The sequence below is a fragment of the Agelaius phoeniceus genome, chromosome Z (assembly GCF_051311805.1).
Source record: "Agelaius phoeniceus isolate bAgePho1 chromosome Z, bAgePho1.hap1, whole genome shotgun sequence".
Classification (NCBI taxonomy): Eukaryota; Metazoa; Chordata; class Aves; order Passeriformes; family Icteridae; genus Agelaius; species Agelaius phoeniceus.
Window position 1 is genome coordinate 54971871 of NC_135303.1, and position 21848 is coordinate 54993718.

General features: G+C 36.4%; 1 protein-coding gene across 1 annotated transcript in view; it reads right to left on the reverse strand.

The window, feature by feature from the left end:
* Nucleotides 1-13374: 13374 nt before the first annotated feature.
* Nucleotides 13375-21848, reverse strand: part of LRRC2 (leucine rich repeat containing 2) — a 78859-nt gene continuing 70385 nt past the window's right edge. Inside the window, exons 6-9 of the mRNA XM_054652669.2 lie at nucleotides 20265-20410; nucleotides 18020-18175; nucleotides 16078-16214; nucleotides 13375-14529 (exon numbers count right to left, since the gene is read on the reverse strand). Of these exons, the coding sequence (XP_054508644.2) occupies nucleotides 14480-14529; nucleotides 16078-16214; nucleotides 18020-18175; nucleotides 20265-20410 (489 nt within the window). The 3' untranslated portion in view covers nucleotides 13375-14479. The remainder of the gene's footprint in view (nucleotides 14530-16077; nucleotides 16215-18019; nucleotides 18176-20264; nucleotides 20411-21848) is intronic.

Here is a 21848-nt window from a genome sequence, read left to right on the forward strand (position 1 = left end):
AATGTTTCCAATGATATTTGTATTTATCATTGTACTGGATTTGTCCAGGATGAAATTTAATTTCTACACAGAGGCCTTTTGGGTGCTATGCTCTGGGTTCATGGCTAGACCACTGTTGGTAGCACACCTGTGTTTTGTTTATTGCTGAACATGCTTGTGCAGTATGAAGGCTTTCTCTCCTCTCCCTTCTTCCCTGTGAGCAGCCTGAGCATGGAGGGTACATAGCCAAAACAGCTGACCAGATCTGGCTAATGCATTATCTCCTAACATTTCACATCTTGCTCAGCAACGAAAGTTCAGGGAGACGAGGAAGGAGGGATCTTTGTGGTTCTGGTATTTGTCTTCCCAAACAACCAGTATGCTTTTGCCCTGTTTCTCTGGGAGCAACATCTTCTGGGGAGTGGCAGACACTTCTCATTTTCCTTTCCATGAAGCTTTTACTTTTCTTGCTAAAATGTTGTTGCCTCTACCTATGAGTCTTCTCACCTTCTTTCTTTTTTTTCCAGATTCTGCAAATGTGAGTGAAGAGCTAGGAGGTTGTTTGCTGGGACAACCCACTAAACTCTCTCTATGATTTTACATGATTTTTGCACTATCCATTCACTTTAATATTTCCTCTCTACTGCTTACCTTCTCTGATTAATGTATCCACTGGAAAATCTTTGCTTTTTTGCCTTCTTTCGCCCTTCCCCTTTATATTTCCCTGTAGAAAAATGTGTTTGATCATTTTAAGAATACAAGGATAATTCAATGAGACAAATGAAACAACTATGCGTGTCTCTGATGACACACAAAATTAAGATTCTTAAACAGAATTATAAGATGTTTCATTTTCATAGAACTGTAGAATGTGCTGAGTTACAAGACCCATCAGAATCATCGAGTACAAATCCTGGCCCTGCACAGGACCCCACAAAAGTCACACCATGTGACTGAGAGCATTGTCCAAATGCTCCTTGAACCCTGTCAGGCTTGGTGCTGTGACCACATCCCTGGGGAGCTTGTCCCAGTGCACAAACACCTTCTAGGTGACAAACCATCTCCTGATGTCCCACCTAAACTTCCACTGACCCAGTTTCAGGCACTTTCCTTGAGTCCTGCCCCTGATGAGTATTCTGAGGGTGGGAGAAGGCATATGTTTAAGGTCTGAGAAATATTTAAGAATATCCATATGGATATCCCTTCACAATCCTATAAAAAAGCACAAGGACTTACCTTTGAACCTAATTCAAAATTTCCAAAAATATCAGCTGATTTTAAGGTGGATTATTTCATGACGGCAACATAATAAAAATGAAAAATATTTTAAGAGACATTGCAGAAGTATCCCACAGGCTTTTACACAAAAATTTTCCTGTTGCGAAAAGAATTTCTTGAAAATGAAGCACATTCATTTTGTTTCATTGAAAATAAATGAATGAAATACTTGTGGAAAACTGAAATCATAATACAGAGACCCCTAAAAGTTCTATGGACTAAGAAAATGATTAAAATTTAAACCATGTGACTTCCCCTTGAGCATTTCAATTATAATGAGAAGAATCAAGATTTTTCAGTAAGCAACATGATGAAAAATCACCAGTGTGGGCATCCATAGAAAACCAGCACATATTCTGTACATGCTTGAGTATGTGACAAAACCCTAATATTGCTCCACACAGCAGTGCTGAAGCACACACAGCATGATGCATGCCCCTTTATTCACCAATATATAAAATAAAAAAAGAAAGAAAGAACAAAATAAATTTTTTTAAAGGGGGTGGTGGGTGTTACTCAAAGCAATAAGACAGAGTAGACATCCTAGAATCAATGCAAATACCATTGAGAGAGAACTGCAGATTTACAGAGTAAATGAGAATTAATTAAGAATGAAAAATTTTGCTGATAGTATGCATAAGAGAATGATGTATAAGGACAGGGAAAAAATCCATTTAAGGGCAACCTTGGTACAGAACTAAACAAATATAAATGTTTGCTGGGGCAATCCATTGCACTCATTCTATCATTTTACATGATTTTTCACACTATCCATTCACTACACAAAAATAAAAAGGGAGAAGGAAGTTCCTAATTGTCAGAAAATGAGGCTTGACAACAACATTTGAAAGCATTAATAACGTGAACTTGGGAAAAGGGAAAGGATGTCATGACATTTCCCTTTTTGCTTGGCAAGGAAAACATGCGTTAATAGATTTTGCAAAAAAGTTATATCAGAAGGCAGGTTGATGGAGCAATTTTTGCAATAAGATATATGAGTCTTCCCACAAGAACAACAAATGTAATTTAAAAAATTATTCTTAGAGGTTAGTATAAAATGATTTTGTAATATAACACTATAAGGCTGGACAATTTTAAAATAATTATGAATAGCCAATTTATTCAACATTCAGTTAAGACCAGGCAGTCAAGTCAAGAAATACAGTGAAGAATGTGGTGAATCAATTACAAACTTCATTGGCACATTCTCTTAATTACCAATCTTGTAAGTTTGATATGACATCTTTTTTTTAAGCATAAAAAGTCACTTGGCATGTGGCATTAACACCAATGCTGGTTTACAAAAATAATGAAAATTTAAATACTTCTAATAGCCAGTTAAAGAAGAAAACAGCATCTGCTGACTTCAGATAAACAGAGCACTTGCTCTGCTACTGTTTACCCAGCTACAGCAATCTAAATTCTATGGCTCCTTTCTTTTGATATCTTCTGAATTTTTCACCAGATATATTAGTAATATCAAATTATAACTTCTTTTATGAGAAAGAACTAAATTTTCAATATAAAAAAAAATTTCTAAAACAGCTAAAAATGCACTGAAGATATCTGTAAACTTAGGGGAAAAAAAAGAAAGAAAATAGATATGGTCTAAAGAGCATGGTTGAAACAAGGAAAATATTAATGTAATTTTTTAATTGTCAAGAAAAACAATAAAGTAACCTTGTGAAATTTATGCATCTATTACATAAGTCAGGCTACTTCCTATATGACATTAAAGCTGTGGTAATAATCTCGTGGTACTCCTCTGTCTTTTTCCCATCACATGATAATTTCTGCAGATCTCTCCATGTAATTGGTGTGGCAGGGAGAAAGAGTAGGGGATAGCTCACATTCCTGAAAACAAATCTCACGTCTCAGGCTGAATCAACAAGTTTCAGAAACCTCACAGAAGAAAAGTTACTAAGAATGGTGTTTCTAGCATTCTAATGAAAGTTGTCTTCCTTGAGACTGAGACACTACAGGAGTGAGAAAACACAGAGGACACCCATTTGTGGGACAGCGAGGTCTGTGAGATAATTTGGCCAGAAATCAGTCACAGAGTACTTACACTATGAGTTACAGTCACTACCAGCCCAAGTAGTACACGTAATCCACAGGATATTTACAGTTTATGAATCTGAAGACATTGCCCCATAGGAATGGAGGAGACAGTCATAGGAGATGTGCAAGCTGGAGGCAAAGTGAAACTATTCACTACAAAGTGAGCAGCTTTTTGAACAGTGTGGAACTATTCAAAAAGCTGCATGCATTATAATGATTACGATGCTGTAAATTCACATTTACTTCATATTTTTGTCATTTTATATAAGGATTCTGGAAGTAGAGGAAAGACCTACAGTGCACTTGACAGTCTTTTCCACAGTGCTGGAAGCTTCATCTAGATACCTTAAACTTATTTATTATGCCAAATAATCCCTTTCAATCAATTTCATTGCTACAGTGCACTCATTGCTGTAGTCTCCTCCCTTCAATTCTACTCAAACACCTGATTAAAAAGAAGAATAATGTGAACATAAAATTCATGCTATTTTCTTTAACCAAACTGATCTGGACAGACACTAAAATGCTGGCAACTTTCTACCCTAAGGCTTGGTACTGCAAAAGAAATTAATGTATATGAGTGTATGTAATTTCCTGAAAATTTCTAGCATGACATCAAAAGTCAAAGCAGATAATGGGAACACTTTTCACTTGGCAAAATGCCACTGATTTCTAAGGCAAGACTTATATGGAACCAATCACTCCAATGCTGCATAGCTTCCCTTCTAATAAACCTTTCTACATCTAATGCATGGCAAGGTTTTATATTAAAGTGCTAGATATTACAGTAATCTTCAGAAGGACTACAACTTGGGAGCAAAATCTTTGTATTCTAAAGTATACTTATGAAACACAATTCCTAATAATTTGATCAAAATCTCTCTAAAGTGGTTGTGAAATGGGACTAACAGAAAGGTATAAGACATATTTTTGTTGGCCTCTAGGCCATAACACCACTCCCCAGAATAAGGCAAAGAGTGATACATGTAGCATTTGTGCTGGACAAGCCATTTTCAGCAGCTGCATGCCAACCCTGGGCGTGCACCTTTTCTCCAGCCAGGCAAGGAAAGGACATGAAATGTCAGTGAACCAAGATGCTCTCCTCAGCTTGCCCTACTAACGGTGCAGTTTGCAGAACCACAACAAGCAGGGCTAAATAAGAGAATTTAAGATTACTGGATGGGTGAGAGCTGTGCTTTGTGAATGTGGGAATTTGTGTGGGAACAGCTAGACAGATTCTCCCAGGGTTTAGAATAAGATCAAGGTATACAGTAAGAGTAGGGAGAAGGGCCTGTCTCCCACATTTGACAGCACCTGTCAGCTCCAGCTACTCGAGCCTCCTCTTTGTTCATACAACTTGTGCCAAAAATATGTCACATTAAGAATCTCAACCAGACCAGAAAGCAAGCCTCCCTTGCACTTAGCTGCCATTTCCTCAGCACCCTGCTGTCAGACAGAAGACATATGAGTAGGTAGCTTGCTTGTCACCACAAAAACCTTCCAGATACACCACTTGTCTGACTATCTGCCCTTACAGACAGCCTCTATGGTCCCCCGTGCACCCTACAAACTAGGAGCAGTTTGCATCTGGCTGAGTTGGAAATGGCCTTGAACTCACCTTCAGACTCCTCACTCCATGTCTATATGTGTGACATGGCTACAATAGGTAATTTCCTACTCACATTACAAAAGACAGAAGAACAATACTAAGCCATGGCAGTTTCTACCAACAGGTGTAATTGCTGTGCTTTCTATGTACAAGTTCAGCCTCTCTAAAATGAAAATGAAGATTTCTTTCCCACAAACAGAGGACCACAGAAATTCAGAAAAAATTACCTTCCTGCTTCCCACAGTGTAGTACTTCTTTATATATTGATTTTTTGTGTCTTGAAGTGACACAAATGAGGAGCAGCTAAATCTTCTGGGCTAGAAATCTTTATAAAACTTCAGAAAGCCAAGCTCATACAAGTTTGGAAGCATACTTTTTTTCTAGACCACTGGTAAGTGATAAATTAATAAAAGTCTTTCATGCTGAACTTAGAGCTACATGGACTAGAGCAGACAGCATATGGTCTTTTTTACATTAAATAGACAATCTCTATTGACTATGAAATGCTGTACTTAGTTTACCATCCCTCTCAAACCAAAAAAGTCCTACAATCTCTATTGTCCCTGCATTACAGAATTTCTGCAAGCCAGTCAGTCCTTGCTTTTTGCCAACAGATGCTGAAACTTTACCTACAGATAAAGCTAAATTCTAATTCATTGCCTGTACATTGCTTTTTGCCACAGTTTCTGTATCTGGATGTAGGCTTCCAGAATGCTCCTTTTGGTCAGAATGAAGACAAAAAGTAGGTTCTTAAATATAAATGTATTTTAAAGCTGCATAATACATAAATAATAAAATATTAAGGGTGAAATGTAGAATGAGACATAATGAAAAGGTAAAACAAGGAAAAGTCATACTTGGTAAAGATGTTTTATAAGAAGTAACCTTGACTGCAATAGTGAACACAATTTCAAATTATACAGTACTAACCTGGTCTTCCTTAATCTGTTGATTTTGTTCTATTATTGTCTGGTTTAGTTTCCATTAGGGAGGAAGAAGTGCATAACCCACACAAAAATTCCAGTACCTTTGAAATAAAAAGCTTCTTGAGGTATTCTGATAGCATCTGAAAACCCTTCAGACGTGGAAGAATAGACCTGTTCATATACTGTAACATTAACAGAGAGGGAAGAGAAGTCACAATACTTTTTGAAATTAAAAGGTATTCCTGGCTGAAGACATACATTTCTGATACTTTTCAGAACTCCTCTCTCATGTAGCATGCAACTATTCTCTCTCTAAATTTACAGTCATATACAACAACAACTGACCAAAAAAGAAGTGAAAACTTTGAAGCTTAAGATCCATGCAGCAATATAAATTAAAACCTTTCCAAAATTCTCAAGTCTACAATCATGCCTCTCAGACAATAGAAGACTACTCATTTAATTTAGAAACACCTAGAGAAATCTGTTTTGTAACATTTTGGACTTTGTCTTTCCTAAAGTCTCAAGCCTTTTTCTCCATTCACACCATTTATCCTGAAAATACCTTATATTGCCTCCTAGAAATTTAGAAAATTAAATAGAAGAAAAATGCCATGAAACTGGAAGGCCTTAAGAAAACCTGGGCCTTGCACTTTAGATTGCAGTAAGACACTGAACCATATTTCAAAGCGCATTTACATCAGTGTTTCCTTCCAATCAGTTGACCCTTGATACTGTACAAATAATTAAAGACTTAAATTTATTTTTTTAATGTTGAAAATACAATAATAATCACCATTGTCCCTTTAAATAATCTATATGTTTTGATTAAATTAAGAATCCTAATGGAAAACTTGTCCAGAAATGTTTATCTCTCTCCAAAATAAGTAACGGAATGATCAATGAATTCTCAGTCGGTGTTTATGTCTTGGGTTTTCTTTGTTTCTGACATTTGTGTCTATATGGTTTTCAAATAAAATATAGAAATATATTATAAAGAATTCACTGGGAGCTTTTGAGGAAGCCAGATATGAAAGCTGTTGAAATTAGTAACTGCACAGAGCACAAGGAATGGACTGCAATTCCCAGAAGATTGCATGTAAAATGCAATACTTAAGTATTACAAACATGGCTGACATGTTTTTTTCCAGAGTTCATTCCTATTCCAATATTACAGAGGTGCCACTTACAACTGTTACTCTGATAGTTCACAGCAGCACTTCCCATGTGTATCTGCTACATTGATTTTAAATGGATCAGAAAATGTCAGGAGCCAACAACTGTAATCTACAATGGATAACCTGCAACTTCTCCACAAGCTGGTTGCTAATGAGGCAAGGCTGTAGTTTAGTGAACACTTATTTTGGAGGAAATGCTTTACTAAACCCCTTTGTGATAGTAGAAACAGTCAAACAGAGAATTTACCAGAATTAAAACACCCAAAAAAAATTTAATCCACATGAGTTCCCTGAGGGAACCGAAAGCAATATGAAGAATAAATTATGCTAACACAACACTAGAAAAAGAAACTACTGTCAAACTCTGACAAAGATACCTTACTGGTGACTTCAGAGATTTCATCTGAAACTTTTCCTACCTTAACTTGCCATTCTATATTTAAAACTATTTTACTTATTAACCTGAGCTTCTCAGAGCTACTCTTATTTCTGATTTGATTTTAAACATAGTTTCTGAGGGGAGGGGAGGGGAAACAGAAATCTGGAACAGAATCCTGAAGTCTTTTCTCAATTATTCTGAAACTGAAAGTGCTAAGTATTTTGGCTTAATAAAATATATTCTTCAGCTAGTCCAAAGGGGGAAAGGAACCATGGGACATCTTCTGAGCAGAAACTTTTCTATAGGAAGACTATCTAACATACACAAGGTGTACTTATAGCATAAAAGCAGATATATATTTTTTATCCATATCAAGGTGTCATCAAAGATCACTTTAATGCAATTAAAATACTATTGCTTTCTTTGTACTTTCATTCCTGAATCATGAGGTACCATGATATGCCAACGTGTTCTTTAACAGACAGCTTCCTTAGCTATAGACAAAGTAAAGCTGGCAATACAAACCTCTTTAAAATGTAAAAACAAAACCATACTTACTTTTTTTTCTTTTCTTTTTTTAAATAACAGCTTAATCTCCTTGAGTTGCCTGTTTTTATCAAGTGTTGCCAGTAGTAGTTCCTGAAGTGGCCATAATGTGACCACTGAACTCACCTTCTCTGAATGCCCTCAGAGCAAACAGATGACCTGGCATACTTCTCTGGGGCCAGGGCAGCACCACTGACCTGGGATCAACTTATTTGCAAATATTTATCTTGACAAAAAGTTGTATAGATTCCACAGGTGAAATATTATTACAGTTTTGAAATCAACAAACATTGAATAAGAATGAAACACTGAATAATATTTTATTAATTTAGAGCCCTACAGTATAACAAATTGGTTTTTGCAAATGAATTATTTTATGTCATTACCTAATACACAGGCTCAAAGGGTGACTGTGCTACAAATTGTCTGAACCTATGTAACAAATGAAAAAAAAAATGCAGTGTTATATATGTAAATTTGAACTCAAATATTGCTCTTGTATAGACTAAAACTGATTTTCAGTTCTCTAAGATTATATTCTTCTTTATAGATCTATTCACCAGGATTTGACAGATAATTTAATTATTTTATAAATGTCACTGTTGATTTTAGGAAAAGATTAGAAGTATTAATGAAAAATAGAAACTCTGAACATAGCCAAGGCAATATGTTTAAGACACAATTGCATTTTAAATACAAAAAGCATCTTTACTAAGATTTTGCTGAACCTTGAGTAGTTATGTTGCAGCTGCCAGAAAACAGAAAGTTCCAGGGAGTAGCAAGAGACAGTAATGATCCTTTCATATTAATGACAGCCAGCAGATAATGAAAACACCATGCAAATGGCCTATTTACACTGAGCAATACCAGAGCTGTTAATGGACCAGTGAAGTGAAGAAGAGAGCAAGCTGCAGTAGAGAATGTAGTCACAGCTGGAATCAGCCCAAGTAGCAGATTCAGCTATTGAAAAGAGAGGAGACTCTTCCTGAATTGCTCAGTGTATAATAGTTACTCTAGAAGTACAGAACTGGAGTTATGCTGAGTTACAGTTCTATTTATGAGGACCAGTTCAATTGAGGTCTCAAAATCAGGAGAAAAACCCTTATTTCCCAACCTCCTCCCATCCATTATGAAGCAGGTGCTAATCTGTGCAGAAAGTGACACCAAAAAAGCATGAACACTGTTAGTAATTGCTGACTTCTCACTGAGAGTTGCTGAAGTACCCATTTGCCATCTGCTGTCTACTTGCTGTCTACTGGGGGCTCACATTCCCAAGGTCACAAAGAGGCTGCCACACCTGGTAAAACCAGAGGACTACCATGCACTCCTACTTTTCCACACAGGCCAAATTAGGTTGCAACAAGGAGTTCACAAAGTATGAAAAGGGGCTTCACATCCTTCAGAAAGATGTTGAAGCGATCAGAATCATGGTTAGTGTTCTCCTCTATACCCCTAGCTGGAGACTGGGGACCTGGAAAGATGAATGGGTCAAGAGAATGGTTGACTGCATGGCTGGTGCCATGCTTAGGGTTTTGGCTTCTGTGATCTGGGATGCACCCTTAAGAAACAGCTGACAGTCAATGCAGCTCACCTGACTGCCTGAGATGAGCATGTTCTAGGAAGGAAACTGGCTGGACTTCTTGGCAGAGCTTTAAACCGTGCTCAGCAAAGTATGATATTTCCAAGTGTCAAAGAAGAACAAGGAAACAACAGCACTTCCAGAAAACAGCAAGGAAATACACATAAATCATCAGCAAGTAATTAGGGAAGGATTCTCCCAAAAAGTGAAGAGATCTCCAGCTCAGAAAGGGCTATATGGATGTAGGTCAGAAAATAAATTCCAAGGAGAGTGTACTCCCGTCTCTGGTAGATGAGAAGGGAAATCTGGAGAAGGATGTAATACTCAAAAAGCTCTTTGCTTCAAACTTCTCCCACCACCAGACATCCTATGTCTCTTAAGTCCCCAGATTCCCCATCTAGGTGGGATGGGGGAGTGAGTTCTCTCCCAGTGTCAATGAAAAGGAGGCTTGAGATCACTTGAAGCTGAATAATCACAAGTTTACAGGACCTGATGACATGCATCTGGGGTCCTGAGTGGTGATGCTGTTGCCAAGCACTTCTCCATCCTATTTGAAGAGTCATAGTGACCAGGTGAAATCTCCAATACTTGGAAAAAAGGAAAAATCACTCCTATTTTTAAAAAGGGGAGAAAAGAAGACACAGAGAACTGCAGACTAGGGAGTCATACTTCTATGACTGGGTAGTCTCACTTCTGTGACTGGGAAGATCGTGAGGCAAATCATCCAAGAAAATATTTTAAGGCACATAAAAGACAAGGAAGTGATCTGAGGCAGCCAGCACAGGGACTGCAGGTAGCAGAGAGGGGTTGGATGAGCTGGGCTGACCCTCCATACTCCACACCTGCTCCCTGAAGCTAAAGACAATAACCCTTATGCTTCTGGCCCCATCTGAACCAAGGCCCCACAGTAATGTGGGAGATACGGAATTAAACAGTCCCAGAAACTACATCCCTTTTTTTCTATAACCACAACACTAAAGGCAAATTTGGCCTGACCAAATTGGTGGCCTTTTGTGATGAGCAACTGCAATGGTTGACGGGAAAAGGCTGATCAATGTCACCTATCTAGACTTCTGTATGACCTCTGACACTGTTCCACACAACATCCTTAACTCCAAAATGAAGACCAGTTGTCTTCGAATTGGACATGGATTTGAAGGGTGGACTGCTTGGTAGGTAAGAATTTGCTGGACAGACACATGCAGGGAATTGAAGTCAGTGTCTGGGTGGAGCTGATGACTAGCAATGTTCCTCCAGTCTCTGTGCTTTTCAATATCTGTCTCAATTACACAAACAGCGAGGTCAAGCTCTCCCTCAGCAAGTGGGGGATGCAGATGAAACAAAGCTAAGTGGAATTGTTGGCACACCTGAAGAATGAGACACCATCCAGAAGGACCAGGACAATCCTGAGAAGTGGGCCGATGAGAACCTCATGAGATTCAACAGGGCCAAGTGCAAGGTAATGCACCTGTATTGTATTTGCAGGGATCGCTGATGAAGGCAGGAATGATGCATCTGACTCCATGTTCTCTTCTAGAAGGCTAATTTGTTACTTTATAATACTATATTATACTAAAAAATACTATATTATACTGTACTAAAGAATACAGAAAAGATACTTACTGAATGCTAAAAAGATAATAATGAAAACTTGTGACTCTTTCCAGAGTCTCAACACCCCTTGGACATAATTGACCAATGAGTCAAAACAACTCACACCAGAGTCCAATGAGGCAATCACCTTTGGCTAAACAATCTCCAAACACATTCCACACAGGAGAAGCAAATGAGATAAGAATTGTTTTCCTTTTCTCTGAGGCCTCTGAGCTTCCCAGGAGAAAAATCCTGGGCGGAGGAATTTTTTCAGAGAATTTGAATGCTGCACACCTGGGTCAGGGTAATCCCAGATGTGAGCACAGAAGGAGAAGTTGTTGAGAGCAATCCTGATGAGGACTTGGGAGTTGTTGTGAATGAAATGCTGGACATGAGTAAATAGTGTGAACTCAGCCTAGAAAAAACATTTGTGTCTTGAACTGCATCAAAACCATAATGTCCAACAAGTTGGAGGAGGTGATTTTCTCCCTCTGCCCTGTCCTTGTGAGACCCTACATGGAGTGCTGCATCCAGCTCTGGGATTTTCAGCACAACAAAGATGTGTTGGGAGAGCCATAAACACAAGCAAAGGGTCATCTTCTATGACGACAGGCTGAGACAGCTGGGTTTGTGCAGCCTGGAGAACAGAAGACTTTGGTGAGATCTTATAGCAAATTTCCGCTACCTTAACAGGACTTAAAAAAAGAGGGAAAGCTATTTTTTATGCAATCTGATGGTTTTAGGTCAAATGGGGACCCATTTTAAAATTTATATTAGAATTAAATTAAACATTAGAAGAAATTCTTTACTCAGAATGTGATCAGTCACTGGAACAGAGAAATTGTGGATGCCCATCCATGAAAGTGTTCAGTGCCAGGTTGGGTAGAGGTTTAAGTAACCAGGTCAAGTGGAAATTGTCCCTACCCATGGCAGGGAGAAGTGAAACTAGGTGACCTACAAGGTCTTTTCCAACCCAAGCCATCTACGATTCTATTAAATCTTCCACAAAACAGGACCTAGAGCCTACCATGTCAATTGGAATGTCCCTTCCAGTTGAAATCAATATGTGATTCCATCATAATTGGATTGAAAGGTGTCTGAAGTCAAGTTGAAGAATACTATTTGGAACCCCTGTGTTTGCATTTTCCATGACTTAATTGTTACAGTTTTTTATTTTTAGGAACATGTTAACCTGAACTTAAAGATTGCTGGTGATTGAGAATTTGTGGTTTTTAAGTAATCCCATGGTTACTTTTATGGAAAAACAGACCTTTTGTTTCTAACTCAGATATGTGAATTCAAGTTTTAGTCTTCTGCCTTATGTTTGCCTGCTTCATTAAAAAACCCTGCTTCTAGACAGTGATCTTGCATTTGTAAATATTGACAAGCAAATGGACTTGTGAACAATGCTGTTCAATGAACTTAAAAATGCGTGGATTTTATTAATGCTAATTTTTTGTTTCTGCCTCCAAATTTTTTTTAGCACTCTTATCTGTGAACAGCAAAAAATTTTTGAATACGATTAGCAGCAATGCTAAGGACTAATATGACTTCTCTATTAATGTAGTTTCTGTTATTTATCCAATACTGCTGATGGTAGAATTTGCACTGGCACTTTTGTTTTGTTAACTGTGTTTGCATCCCTAGTGTTTTGTAGTTGCATCTCCATTCTATAAACACAGCCTTTGTGATTTGCTTTCCTATAATTTTCAGTGGATCATATTAGACTATAAGAGAATTCTAGAAATAGAATTTCAACCAATATCAGAACAGATGTCTTACAGAAGTTTATTACATTAATATCAATACTTAATGAAGTAAATTTATAATTTCAATAAAAGAAAGTTTCGTAAGATATTTTCATATAGCCTAATTTCTCTGAGACCATTTTGGCACTATTTTTTCCTATTTCAATTTCTTAATAATAATTTTAAAAAAAAAGTGTTCTATTATTCTGCTTCAGATCAATGCAAATTTTTCTAACTTTTTTAAACTTACCCCTGGATCAGAACTTGCTTAAAATCTGCATTAACACCTAGAGACCATTTTGAGTGGGTTACATTTTGATAGTAATATAACTGCAGAAGACTGTAAGTGGAAATAACACACCCACTATTTAAATTCTTTTTCTTTTAAAAGATTGAATGCTAGAATGTTGAAAAGAAAACATCTGAAGTTCTTTTTCTAAATGGAAGCCTGAGGAGCATATCCTTCATTGCTTTGTGTTTTAAATATAGCTACTTAAGTGACATTCTACTGCACAAAACAGAAAATAGATCACCCATAACAAAAAACAAAGATGTAAATATTGTCTCACCTAACTGCACTCATAAATTTAGGACCATTTAAAATCTATCATTTGAGTCTAATTTGAGTCTCCATTCTCAAAGTCACAAATTTTTAGATTAAAAAGTTTGCTTTATTAAACAAAATACATGTAAAACTAGGTTTCTGAAACTCTACTCTATATACACTTAAATAATTGTATATAAACAGATAATTAAATAGCAAGCAAAATAATGTTTTACCAGGAAACTCATTCTTACACTACTTGGAAAATTCCAACAAATGTCCACAAAATCCTGTGATCTGAAACCATTAATACAAGACCTGTATCATCATTTTGCTGATAGTATTAGCTTACACTGCTTAGTGCCTTAAAATCTTACTTAGTACACTACTATACTATAAGACTGCTTACCACAGAAATTTCAATCACATTGGTACTTGAATTTGCAAACAGGTTAGAGCTTAACACGCTTGAATAAAAAGAGAAGTGCTACAGTTTCTGTATGTAAAGTTGTTGAAACTTATCTAAACTGAAAATTCCAAGAACAATTTTCTTGCAGAACAGAATATAAATGCAAACCAAGGGTGTGTTCTCATTTGAATATTTAAATACTTAAATGTGTATTTGGTCTTAAGAAAACAATAGATTACATTCATTTTCTAAATCAGTCTATCCCCTTTTATAAAAACAAATCTCTTCCTAAGATCACATTTTGTGTTTCACCGTTTCAGCTACAAGATACAATGTCTTCACTCTTCAGCTATGCCTGTGTATACTTAATTATAGTGAATATTTACTTTCAGCAGGTCTACATGCAAATTAGTGGCTGTTGTGGGAAAGTTGAAAACAAACATGTTGACTTAAAATGTGAAACAGCATCTTATGAAGGTTCTACTGCTCCTTGTTTTATCTGTAGTTACTTGAAAAGACTACAGAAACAAGTAAATAATTCAATATGATTTTGATGTCATTCTGACCATCTATATTTTCATGTGTTTACTGTTCAGGTGGATAAAAAGAGTTATTCAGATATTCAGTAGAGATCTAGGGATTTTTAATCTTCAGAGCTGGAGGCTGAGCATTACTTTTGTAGTGTAGGAAGGAGTAGACTCTGCAAAAAGAGAAAAAAGAAATAAATATCAGACTTCAGCTATGTAATCCAGCACAAATAAATGAAGTCCTTAGCTAGAAACAGCTGGGTTTGGTCTTGTTTCAGAGGTACTCTACAAATTATCTCTGTGCTGGTTCATATTTTATGGAAGATATTCCTTCTACAGTCTGTTTTTCAAAAGAGCTGTTGGCATTATCTATAGCACAAAAGTTCTGAAGCAGGAAATACAAAAGTTATTAATGATCCAAACTCTTCATAAAAAGCAGGGAAGTAAGTTCTGTCTAGGAAGGAAGAAAACGGTATCCCTGAGCTGCTTTGCCCCAGAAGAACACAAACCTGGCCTGTGCTCAAAAGGGTCAAGGCAGGTTTCAGGCAGCCTGTCATATCTCCACGTTTCCTAAGACTGTAGATACAACTCCATCACTACATATTTTATGGCTGCCTCTAAAGCCAAATTATGACCAAAGTTTTTTCCTCCATTTTTTTCTTCTCTCCATTTTAACCATGTTGTTACTGTTATCAGAATCCAGCGCTTTTATAGCAGATAGATTTTATAGAATCCAGCACTTTCAATTTAGAAATAAACAGAATTAATATTCATATGCATAACTTCTAGATGTTAAGGAACAGAAGTCTGGAATGAGAACATGAAAAGTATTATGAAGTCACACCCTTTCTTTATATTTCTCTTTTAACAGGTTTTGTAGGACCACTATATAGACCACTTAAATTAAATGCAAGGAATGAAAATCTACTGTAAGATTCATTCCACAAAAAGTCCTTTCTACACACAAACTATTAATGGAACTAAAATGAGCCTATGGGGTAGTCTGTATCACAGGAAACTTTCCCCTTTTTCCCGAACAAATCTTACTAAAGAATGCTCAAGAGAACAAGGATTTCTCAATGATGGTAAATATAAAACAGAACAGCAACATGAATAAATATGTACAGTTGCAGATGCAACTTTACATATCAGATGTAATAAAGATAAAAGCAGGTATTTTACTATAATTGTACAGTGATTAAATAGATATTATCTTGAAGTAGGTAATATTGTCAAATAATATTCTACCAATACAATGAGGCTTTCATATATATACTATCCTTTTTGAGGAGAAGAAGCACTTCTTAAGGAATTCAAAATCACTAATATTAATCCCAAGAGAAGTAAGTAAATCTAGTGAATGAGAATATTCTTTGTGTACACCATCAATCAGTTGAGGTTAAGGCATATACTGATGCAATTAATTTTGTATACATTTGTTCAATATCAAGGGTCTTAATTAGGGTCCAAACTTTTAGCAAAGCAGATTTGGCATTTCACTATTAGTCTCATTTAATACCATAAAAGACAACTGGAGTTTAAGGGTGTATTGCTTGTCCTCTTAAAATGAATTGTCACAATATATGTCTGCATTTATATTCACATTATTAATACCGTAAAAGACCGCTAGAGTTTAAGGGTACATTGCTTGTCCTCTTAAAAATGAACGGTCACAATATATGTCTGCATTTGCAGAAAGCTTACTGCATATTTACACATACCCCTTTCCCTTAGGTCTTCAATGTATGCCTTCATAAACTCTTTCTCAACTTGCTCACGTTCACGTTCATTTTCTATAATTTCTTCAGTGTCTTCACATACAATTGTTTCAACCGGACTGTCCTTGAGACTTACAAATCTAGACAGAGATTAACACACAAATGTATGTACAGGCAGCTGAACGTCACTGGCCATTATGAATGACAGTTTAGAAATTGCTACCAGAGCCAGAAGCAGAAATGTAAAAACATTACCTCAATTTTGCACTATGGCATAGTTAGGATACATCTACTATAGAAATACAGATTTCAAATGGAACTTTCTCTACAATCCACTTTCTGTATAAAAACAATCAGGTTTATCTTTTTTCCATCTATCTACATAAATCATTTTTTGTAATAACAGGTTTAGTTCTTTATTACGGAGGTTCTGACTGACTACACTGTAGTTTCCCCATCTGTTAATGAACAATATGAATTTAATCCTAACAATATTGCCTAGCAGTCTGGAATTTTGCCAGAATCTTTTAGCTGCAATATGTGGCTCCATTTTTTGGTTATTGCATTCCTCGTCTTTTACAATACATGACAGGACATGCATTACTTTGTAATTGAAAATATTGTAAAGGTACACTTTGCATGTGAGAAACTAAGTGGTTACATAAACAACTTATATCATGTGCAAATAAGTGCATATCATTCTGAAAATCTCTGATTTTTACTCCAAGAAGGAAAAAAAATTCAAAGTTATTGCTTTCAGAAGAACACATGTTCCAACAAATTGTATGGCTTTCTAAAATTCTAATGAATTGCTGTAAATTTGTGATCAGCTGACTAGTTTGGCCCAGGTACTCACCAAACACCTCTCTCTGCCCCTCTCTTCAACTAGGCAGAATAGCAAATAAAGGGAGAATAGCAAATAAAAAAATTGTAGATAAGCTTAATGAGAAAAATAAAACCAATGCATAGAAGAAAAGGAAAGCAAAGCAAAAAAAATAACTCTCTGCTTTTCAATAGGTAATGTCTAGCCACTTCCTGGGAAGCAGAGACTCAGTACATCTAGCTGGTTTCTTTGGAAGACAAAAACTTCAACAACACATGATCCACCACCCCTCTCCTTTCCTTCAGCTTTATATGCTGAGCATGACACCATGTGGTATGAAACATCCCATTGACCAAGTGGAGTCAACTGTTCTGGCTGGTGTCCCCAGCTGTCCTGGCTGTGTCCCCTCCCAGCCTCCAGCTCACCTTCAGCCTACAGTGCTTCCTTAGGGGACAGCTGGAGAGACAGCCTTGTGATGTGACACCACTGCTCAGCAACTGCTAAAAACACTGGTGTGTTTATTATCAGCACCTTTCTAGCTACCAGTGCAGGGAATAGCTCTAAGAGAGGAAAGGTAATTCCATCCACAGCTCACTCCACTCTGAGCCAGATCCAGTATTCAGTCAGCAACAGTTCCATAATCAAAAACATAAACATTTCCTGCAGAAATGCAACTGCAGACTACAATTTAGGTCTTTTAGTCCTATCCTGCATGCACCAATAAGATGGTATTTTACAGCAAGGAACTACTAAACCCATGTGACCTTATCTAACATTTTCCTAGCCATATCTCCCTCTCCCAGCAGGATGCCACTTATCAGCAGCTAGATTCCAGGCTACTAGTCCCACTCTGATGCACGGTTTTGCAGCTCCAGAGTTAGAGCTACTAGGACCCTGTGTACCCAGGAATAGCTCTTTAGACACAGAGATGCACAATGTGGTAGATGAAAGTCATGAAACTGCAGGTCCTCTGTAATTTTCAATCTTTTTAGTGCCTCCTTTACCACTCTGATATAAATTGGGTCAGAATTTGTAGAAACATGCTGCTGAAAGCATTTCTTCTGGGTGTATCTTACCTTATCGTCTTAAGGATATTTCCTTTTCTTTCTCGCTTTTACTTACTTTAAACCTCTGGTTGACTCACAGATGGCTGTGGGTATCTCAACCAGGTCATCCCCACTGACAACTAGCAAACTGAGTTTTGGCATATTGACAAGAGCTCGTGGAAGATAAGTCAACTTGTTTTTCTGTAGGAGAAATGTCTGCAATTCATCTAACCTGTAAAGATGTCAAAGACAGAGATGATGTAAAATATTTAGGAACATCCAGCCAAGATAGTAATACTCACTTGATCTTGTGTATAATAGGAGCAATTGCATGCAACATCTTTGTCTTAAAAAGTCACTCAGACACTACTTTCAAATTTCATCAACTTTCATGGAAATATCCAGTACTGGGTCAGCACTATAGCGTTAATAGCATACCTCTGACAAGTAATCAGAAGCATGCTTAGGATAAAAGGTTACAAAATTTACTGTGTTTTCATACAGAAAATGTGGACAGAACATGATATAAAGCCTCACCATGTTCATCCTGCAACTAATGAAAAATACAGGCCAGCAGGTCACACTTTTGCCCATATGCTGGTTTCTATGAATTAGGTATGTCTGTGGTAGGCAGTACATCTCCATGTATTGTTTTTCAGCAGTAATTAATACTGTGGGGAGCAGGAGAAAGACCAGCTCCTCGTCAAAAGACTCTTGCAAGTTGTCCCAATGAAATCAATTTAATGACAGTGTTTTGTGGAGGAACTTTTGTTTTATTTCCCCTGGCTTTTCCTAATGCAATAGAAATTTTGTGTCTGTGCCTTTATTCTTTATATTAGGTAGAAGACAAAGAGCATAGCAAATTGATGAAACAAATTTGTCTTATTTGACTGGAAGGGTCCATTCTTAAAACACTGTTGGCAGGCTATGCTTATCAGGCCCATGCGGTTTGTTTGAATTCAGGTAAAAATATTAAGTAAGGCTTCAGTTTAATGTCAACTCATCTTTATTAATCATAGATTGTTGTAATGGTATTGCAGACAATGATAATTCACAGAGGTTCTTTGACACCACAGGCATTGAAATTATGAGAGTATTAGTTTACTGATGCAGGGTTTGTCCTGACATTTTTTAGTCTTCTGAATGCACATGAGCCCAAAGTCAAGCAAAGATCTCATTTTTTATTGTCTGATTATGATATTCTAGCATCAAATCTGACAACTCAGTACAAAATGGAGAAGAAAAAATGTAGAAAGGGAATAATTTGAAGCTAAGGGAATATAGGTTACAGGGGAAAAAAAGGTCTATAAGTTGAGAGGGTATCCTTCCTTAAAAGAAAAATATCCTCTTAGGAACTCTTTGAAGTTAGTTAAATCTCTGCTCAGATCCCTTGGGAAAAAAACAGCAAGCTTATGTTGTTTGTTGAGAATTACTAACACAAGTTAAGACCAGTGCTGCTGTCAGAATAATCTGTGATTACACCATGTCCCAGAAAAGTCTTTTTGCCCAGCAAAAAAGGCCTTGTGATAGTTAGGAGTGAATGAGTTTTCTGTGAAGTTTATTCTGCCTTAGGAATTTCTTCTCCCAGATAAATAAATAATCTTGAATATTTTTTTAATAAACTTTAGGTAATATGTCTGGGTTTTTTCACTTAAGGCTAGGTAAAGTTTCATAAACCAAGTTGCTGCAGCATTCTAGAGTGAGTAGTTTAGCTCAGGGATAAGAAAAGTGGTTTCTCAGCTAGCAAGTCCCATTAAAGGGATCAGAAGAATTTTTTAAAAACTAGTTCAAAGTGGTTATCTAAACTGGGAGAATGAGTGTATGTGCATACATTTGTATTTCCTTCAGAGTAGAAGGGGAGGATTATCAATATGGTTTTTGAATTTTACCAATATTTTTCTTCTTTACTAACAGAGTTTATCAGGCTCTTTGAGTAACTTAAATACTTTAGTTCACCTTCTCCTCCCCATCTACCCTCCTGAGAGTTACTGCTGCTAATTCCATATGGTGAATTCCCTGTGCTGGAACTGGAGCAGAATATATGTGGAGAACTTCCGAAAAAACCAATGTCTAGACAAAATGACAAATTATTATGAAAGCAGCAAAAAATATGTTTTGTTAACTGACTGTCATCAACGAGGTAGTAAAATTAGCTTTTGTTCTCAGACCCAGTCCATCAATAACAGAAATATTTGTATGCAAAAATACTTGATGTGTATTCCAAATGTGACTTTCTATCAACAGTGTCCCTTGGAAGCTTTTTACTTTCTAAATTCACTTAAGAGTTCCTATACCTGTCATTGAATTAAAACATAAACTACCTGTCTATGTCTTCCGGGAGATCTTTCAGGCTGTTGCTGCTAATATCCAACCACTGCAAATTAGACATCCGGAGTACACAAATTGGAATAGAATGGAACTTGTTTGCCGACACATCCACATATGTGAGCTGTTTCAGGTTACTTAGCTAGAAAGAAGTGGTGCTTCATTTTAGTTACTTTTTGCAAATACAAGAAGACATTTCATTCATCAACCATTTTTATTCCTCTAAAAGCACTTAGAAAGATAAGAATTCTTTTTTTTTTTACTCAGCCATTTTCCAGCCTTGTCTCCTAGTCATCATTTTATAAAAAAAGTAATTCAGAAATCCCTACCCTCCCAAATTGTTCATCAACTTTCCAACAGCATCAGAGGACTGGATGAAATTTTTATTCTTTAAAATCCTAGAGGTTTAGATGACAGGTCTGGAAGCAGAAAATTAGTTGGTTCTGAGGTAATAAAGGACAATTTTTATAACTAATAGGTTACCATTCTCAAAATCAAAGATGTGATAACCCCTATCAAAATGACAAAGATTGCCTTCACTATAACTCTACTGTGCACTGTGTATTACTAGCACATGATTAGAAAATGAAACTATCAATTTAAGCCAACAGATAATTAGGTCCAATAGTTTTCAAAGATCTGTAAAAACACATCTTCCATACTGCAAACTAAATATATAATAAAGTACAATAGATAATTTTTTGAAATAATTTTCAAAAGAATTCTATTTTTATGTAGTAAACACTAAATGCAATGAAGATTAAGTACAAATGTAAAATATATCTGTTAAAGAAATTAATATGTTGAATAGAGTTCTATGTGTAGTGAATCAATCATGCACTCTACCAATGTTCATAAAACCATTCAGCTAGCTAAAGTGAATGTCAAAGGAGTATAAAAGTTAACAAAAAAAGTGTTATAGAATAGAAATTGTATTTCTGAAGTTCTAATCATCAGTCACCATCACAATCAAACTCTACAGATCATGATACAGAAAAAAAAGTAGCAAAAAAATGCCCTTGGCCTTTACCTGATGGTACCTTAGAATACAGAAAAAACCCTCTAACCAAACACATTTATCACTTCCAAGGCGAGCAGAACACATGCAAAAGATAAAATATGAACAAATGCTAAAGTAATAAAGTACATTATGAATCCTTGACAATTATTTTTTAATTATTAAGAATTAAGACCTGGAGTTTTTTTATATTATCTATACCAGCTCCTTGTTATTGCAATACTGCTAGACTTTTATCTTAATTTAACCCTTGCTATTTCAAATCTTCATATTCACAACACAGTGTTCTGACATAGCTAGTTTCTTTAGGGACTTTTTGATGGAGGCTTTTTGCGTTTTGTTTTTTTCTTTTGTAGGGTTGGGGTTTTTTGTTGTTGTTGGGGTTTTTTTGTGGGATGTAGGTTTCTTGTTTGGTTTGGGATTTTTTGGGTGTTATTTGCTTGCTGTTTCTTTTTTTCTAGTTACAGCCTCATAAGCGCTGAATCTTATCATCTTGAGAAATATTTTCAGGAAGTTTTACTGAAGCTATTCTATTACACAGGACTACACAATGAAGTTGATC